The 6,507-nt window shown below is 42.7% G+C and overlaps 1 protein-coding gene across 1 annotated transcript in view; it reads right to left on the reverse strand.

The window, feature by feature from the left end:
- ints7 (integrator complex subunit 7) overlaps positions 1 to 6,450 on the reverse strand; it is a 74,568-nt gene extending 68,118 nt beyond the window's left edge. Inside the window, exons 1-4 of the mRNA XM_038810987.1 lie at positions 6,297 to 6,450; positions 1,500 to 1,629; positions 1,256 to 1,402; positions 404 to 541 (exon numbers count right to left, since the gene is read on the reverse strand). Coding sequence (XP_038666915.1) covers positions 404 to 541; positions 1,256 to 1,402; positions 1,500 to 1,629; positions 6,297 to 6,390 — 509 coding nt within the window. The 5' untranslated portion in view covers positions 6,391 to 6,450. The remainder of the gene's footprint in view (positions 1 to 403; positions 542 to 1,255; positions 1,403 to 1,499; positions 1,630 to 6,296) is intronic.
- Between the last annotated feature and the right edge of the window lie 57 nt (positions 6,451 to 6,507).

Below are 6,507 nucleotides of genomic sequence, written 5' to 3' on the forward strand. Positions count from 1 at the left end.
TATTTCTGAATGACAATTTATTCTAATGATATTTACCTCTCTGAACCCTCTCAGGACCTCAATGCTTCAACCTGGTGCCCAACCCCATGCCAATTCATTCACTGATTTTGCAACAGCTAGGATACTTTGCCTGGCATCTGCAACTTACCAAACTCTTACCACAAACAAAACACAGCAAGACACCCTGGATTTGACTGCCACTTCACAGAATCAATTGGCCAACGCCGTCTCTAGTCCCTTGAGGGGCACTGTAGTTAGTCACTGCACAGTTTTGTTGACAGTAGCCATATTTGAACATATGTCTATATGAAAGAATTTTCCTGCTTCGCATCCAAAATCGGAATTGAGACGCAATTGTTCCCAAACTTTCAAATTGTGCTCAGCTTTATAGACTTGTACTTACTTGGATTGTGCAGAAAAATGGGCAGCAGCAAAAATGGCAGCTTCTACTTCGATATTATCATGTGAATCTAGACTTTGTCGAATGCTGTGATGAGCATTTTTTCTGTCAGGAATAATAGAAGCCATACTTCCCAGCATACTGCAAAAAGATACAATCCAGTGACTCTCACTGATTAGCTACATGATGATTGACAACATATAACAGACACACATGAAAAAAACAACAGCAACCTTATCAATCCACAATGTAGGAAACTATCATGGGGATTATACCAAGTTACAGATCACAAGAGCATTGCTCTTGAAAGTACAATGTTCATATCATCCCAGAAGCTACATTAGATGGCTTGAAATTCCTCTAGGAATAACTGTCACTTAACATTCATCAAGTAGATTGCAGATGAAAATGGAGAAAAATTCTGTTGTACATAGTGGACAGATAACTGATTACTGAACTAAGTACCAAGCTGTAAGTCAATCAAAGGATCGAGATGATATCAACAGTATGAGCAAATCCTGATTGATTACAATTAAAAAACATTATATTACCTTGAAAAGACCAGATCTAACAAATTATATATATGCAGCACAATTCTAATCAGTTTCAGGCCAATTATTACAGTTGATATCTGGGAAATCCTACGACCAATATAGCAAGCAACTCTTGAAAATACTCAAGGGGTTTAATCAATCATCAGTTATAGAGGTCAGTGTGGTCGCAGCTTGGTTTATTTACCAAATGTATTGCATAAATTTGATTTACTTATGTTGGCTAAATATCTGCAAAGTCGCAAGAAATATTATTGGCTCAAAGGCACAGCTTGTTTTCAGGCTTCACTGGAATTTTGCTTACCGGAGAGTGATGGCTCTGGCCACTGGATCATTGCTGTGGATTACTGAGAAGACTCTCTTCACAAACTCGTCAACATTTAAGATTTTCTCCAAGTGCTTTTCACTCTGCTGAGTCACCTTTAGTACACACAATCTCAAAAAGTTGTTTCTGAAGAAGGGACGGAGTAAAGCTGGTTAAGTTGTATTGTTTTAAAACAATGAGAGTAATTTTTAAGAATAGCCTTTCCTGAGATTACAATGCTTACCCAACTCTGAAGATGTCTGCAAGCTTCAAAAAGGCAGAATTTATAAGAATTGGAAATGGGTACTTTTGGAACAGCCGAGGGAAACGAACAACTGCTTCACACTGCTCACCAAGTTTCCCTGATCTCAGTCCTTGAGAGAAAGGATACAAAACATTATGTTGGTCTCTCAAATCAATCTGTTGGCAAAATCTGCTGACAAATCTGTTGGTATTCTTTGAAGATGTAACCAGTACAGTTGACAAGAGGGAGCCTGTCGATGTGGTATATTTGGACGTTCAGAAGGTGTTTAACACAGTCCCGCATAAGAGATTATTGTGCAAAATTAAAGCACCTGGGATTGGGGGAAATGTATTAAGGTGGATACAAAACTGGTTGGCAGAGAGGAAACAAACAGTAGGGATTAATGGGTCCCTTTCAAATTGGCAGGGAGTAACTAGTCGGCTACCACAGGGATCGATGCTGGGACCCCAGCTATTCACAATATATATTAATGATTTGGATGAGGGAACAAAATGTAACATCTCGAAGTTGGCAGATGATACCAAGTTAGGCGGTCGGGTGAATTGTGATGAAGATGCAGGGATCCCAAAGCATGATCTGGACAGGTTGGGCAAGTGGGCAAATCAATGGCAGATGCAGTATAATTGGGATAAGTGTGAGGTGATTCACTTTGGAAGCAAAAACAGGAAGGCAGATTACGACCTGAATGGTTGTAAATTGGGAGAAGGGAATGTGCATCAGGACCTGGGTGTCCTTGTGCACCAGTCGCTGAAGGTAAGCATGCAGGTGCAGCAGGCAGTAAAGAAGGCTAATGGTATGTTGGCCTTCATTGCGAGAGGTTTTGAGTATAGAAACAGGGATGTGTTGTTGCAATTATACAGGGCCTTGGTGAGGCCACACCTGAGGAAGGATGTTCTTGCTCTCAAGGGAGTGTAGCGAAGGTTGACCAGACTGAATTCCAGGGATGGTAGGACTGTCATAGGAGGAGAGATTGACTAGGCTGGGATTGTTCTCACTGGAGTTCAGAAGAATGAGGAGGGGGAATCTCATAGAGACATATAAAATTTTAACGAGACTAGACAGGATAGATGCAGGGAAGATGTTACCAATGATGGGTGTGTCCAGAACCAGGGGTCACAGTCGGAGGATTCAGGGTAAACCATTTCGGACAGAGATGAGGAGACATTTCTTCACCCAAAGAGTGGTGAGCCTGTGGAATTCATTACCACAGGAAGTAGCTGATGCTAAAACTTTGAATATATTCAAGAGATGGCTAGATAGAGCACTTGGGGGGGAATGGGATCAAAGGCTATGGGGAGAAAGCAGGATTGAGTGGATGATCAGCCATGATCGCGATGAGTGGCAGAGCAAGCTTGAAGGGCCAAAAGGCCTCCTCCTGCTTCTATCTTCTATGTATTTATGCATCTCACTGCACAATGTTTTAAGATATATACATTTAACATACAAGTCAGGTCAGAATCACAATTTTTTTATTTTTGCACTTTTAAATTCTGAATCCTGCTTGTGAGGCAGGTAAAACAATACAACTTTCTTTGTAGCAGAATTCTATCTGCAACCAGTTTTGACCTGTACTCATGGCTGCTCATTGAATTATTTCCAAATAAAAGTCAAAACTTGTGGTTTCAATTTATCCCTCTTACATTTTAAAATATACTGTTTTCTCTCACAGTCCAAAAATGTACAGATTAGGTGGATAGGCCATGCTAAATTGCCCCTTCATGTCCAAAAGGTTAGGTCGGGCCATGGGGATAGGGTGGAGGGATGGACTCAAGTAGAGTGCTTTTTCCAAGGGCCGGTGCAGATTTGATGGGCCGAATGGCCTCCGTCAGCACAATAAATTCTATGATTAGTTTCAATAAAAATACAGTATTTATTAGCAGCATTTGTGTACATTTGTCAAACGGCTGTTCTGAGGCCAAATGTAGATACCAGGAATGAAATTCTATTGATTAAATGTACACCATGAAATCCCACCCTCAAACAGTTAGCTTCCCTGCCCCGATTTATCTCACACTGCAGCTCTTGGCTCATTTGTATTAGTGCTGATTTGCTCAAGAAATTCAACTCTGATGGAGTTCATGGCTGAGTGGAACATAACGTTGTGAATCAGATGGTAAGAAGTCTTACAACACCAGGTTAAAGTCCAACAGATTTGTTTCAAACACTAGCTTTCGGAGCACTGCTCCTTCCTCAGGTGAATGAAGAGGTATGTTCCAGAAACATATATATATAGACAAAGTCAAAGATGCCAGACAATGCTTAGAATGCAAGCATTTGCAGATAATTAAATCTTTACAGATGCAGATATAGGGGTAACCCCAGGTAAGAGGTGTGAATTGTCTCAAGGCAGGACAGTTGGTTGGATTTTGCAAGCCCAGGCCAGATGGTGGGGGATGAATGTAATGCGACATGAATCCCAGGTTCCGGTTGAGGCCACACTCATGTGTGCGGAACTTGGCTATAAGCTTCTGCTCAGCGATTCTGCGTTGTCGCACGTCCTGAAGGCCGCCTTGGAGAACGCTTACCCGGAGATCAGAGGCTACCTCAAACGCTGCAGGAAAGGATGTCCCGAAGCGTGGTACATTGGCGAGACCATGCAGACATTGTGACAACGAATGAATGGATATCGCGCTACAATCACCAGGCAGGAATGTTCCCTTCCAGTAGGGGAACACTTCAGCAGTCAAGGGCATTCAGCCTCTGATCTCTGGGTAAGCGCTCTCCAAGGCTGCCTTCAGGACGCGCGGCAACGCAGAATCGCTGAGCAGAAACTTATAGCCAAACTATGCTCACCCCGGTCCAACTCTGGCATCTCCACATCATGAATCAGATGGGTTCTGAGGAGAAAAGAATGTCAATTGAAGCAAGGCATAATGAAAAAGAACATAATTGTGAACTGGGAGAAGAGAAATGCTGAAACACTGTGAAAGTAGGCGGGCAGCAAGGAAGTAAGAGTGGCTCCCCAAGCACATTCAAAATATCACAGAAGATTGGAATTGACACTTTTGTGCTCATATCACAATTTTAATGCATTTGTGCAAGTACTCCACAGCACAATTTCAACATACTTCATTTTGGGTCACCAATTTCTATTATTAGAGGATGTGCAGTTAATTTAAATGAATATCCCAACAGCATTTGACCATATTAGAAACTTGACAAATTTTAAAAGGTAATCTCCGAGAATAGGTTTGTCAAAATTATCTCTGTAGTGGGAAGATTACAAACACCTGATAAAGCTTGAGTACTGCTGAAAAGTCTTGCACTCATCAGGACAATTCACAATAAAATGCCACTGTCAGGGAGAGTAGCATATTTATACTGTATGATAAGAGAGTGCTGATTGGTTGGCAAATGGACTCTGATTGATTGAGGCATTGCCATGGAATACGTATCAATTGATGGCAACTTACAGGTAACTGCCAAGAATGGTTTGAAATTTAAACCAGGCAGCTCGGCTCCAAGTGATCAAGCCACTGGCCTGGGGAGTGAACCAGTTAAATGACTGTCACTTATTTTCTTCAGATGAACAAGGCATAATGTGTGTACATGTTCTTTCCGTCACAGGGCCCTGTGTATTAAAATATGTAGCTTCCAGTAGACGCAATTGAAAACCCGACTGACGATCTTAAATTGGTTGTCAGTGTAATTCTTAGCACACTGAGGATTATTTATTGAATCCAAAAGAGAAAATACTGGAAAATCTCAGCAGATCTGGCAGCATCTGTAGAGAGAGAAAATAACTCACGGTTGGAGTGCAGATGACCCTTTGTCAAAGCTAAAGGGCATAGAAAGTCAGAGATATTTATACTGTGGGGTGAGGGAATGAAAGAGGAGTCATGGCCACAGAAACCAAGGGGAAAGAGTGTGAATAGCCACAGAAACCAAGGGAAAAGACTGCTAATGGCGGCCCCTGGAGAGAAGTTTGAAAGGCCAAACAGCAGAGAAACTAAAATCAGAGGATAAGCTGTGACAGATGTAGGGGGAAGCAAAGGGAGAAAAGGTGAGAGGGGGGGAAAATATATATATATAATATATATATAAAAAGAAAGACAGGAAAGAAATAAAATATAAAGTACAGTTAAAATGAAATGGAATGAAAACAGAGGGGTTGAGGTGGAGTAGAGGTAACCATTCTCTCAGGGCTGGTTTAGCACAGGGCTAAATTGCCAACTTTTAAAGCAGACCAAGGCAGGCCAGCACGCGGTTCAATTCCCGTACCAGCCTCCCCGGTGCTGGAATATGGCGACTGGGGGCTTTTCACAGTAACTTCATTTGACGCTTACTTGTGACAGTAAGCAATTTTCATTTCATCTGAAGTTGTTGAATTCGATGATGAGACCGGAAGGCTAAAATCAGAGGGTAAACTGTGACAGATTGGGGGGGGGGGAGCGAAAATATATGTATTGAAATATATATTCCAATTGTGGAATCATATCTAATGTTGGACTCTTGTGTTTTGAGTTTTGCAAGGAGGGGCTGGTAGGTCTGGCTATAATTTTCCTCTTTTCTGAAGAGACAGAATAAAATGTCTCTGGAATAACATCTTACGCATGCAAGAGTTTAAATCTGATTGTGCAGATCGCCGCCGTCAAGAGATAAAGTTGGGAGAAGTGCGGCTGAGGGAATTTTTAAAAAAAGAGGCCGCTCCTGTCCAGCTCCATGAACCCAAATGGATGTTTTTGTTTCAATCCAGCTCTGCCCATTGGAAACAGCCGAGTTTGTTAAATCCAAACGTGTGAGGGAACAGCGGCTCCAGTTCCCGCTCCCCGGTACCTTTATCCAGCTCCATCAGGGCAGAGTTCGCGTCCATCTCCTGCTCCCCATAACCGCCTTCCGACAGGAAGGGTCTGGCTGCCGCCAGCGCCATGACTGCAGCCGCCTAGGTCTCAAACCGCCTCCTCCCAGTAATGCCTCTGGAGCGGAAGTGACGGCGCGGCTGCCAGGGAGTGGCGCGCACTTCCGCCCGGCGAACCAATCAGCGCTA

Source organism: Scyliorhinus canicula, chromosome 1 (genome assembly GCF_902713615.1).
Source record: "Scyliorhinus canicula chromosome 1, sScyCan1.1, whole genome shotgun sequence".
Classification (NCBI taxonomy): domain Eukaryota; kingdom Metazoa; phylum Chordata; class Chondrichthyes; order Carcharhiniformes; family Scyliorhinidae; genus Scyliorhinus; species Scyliorhinus canicula.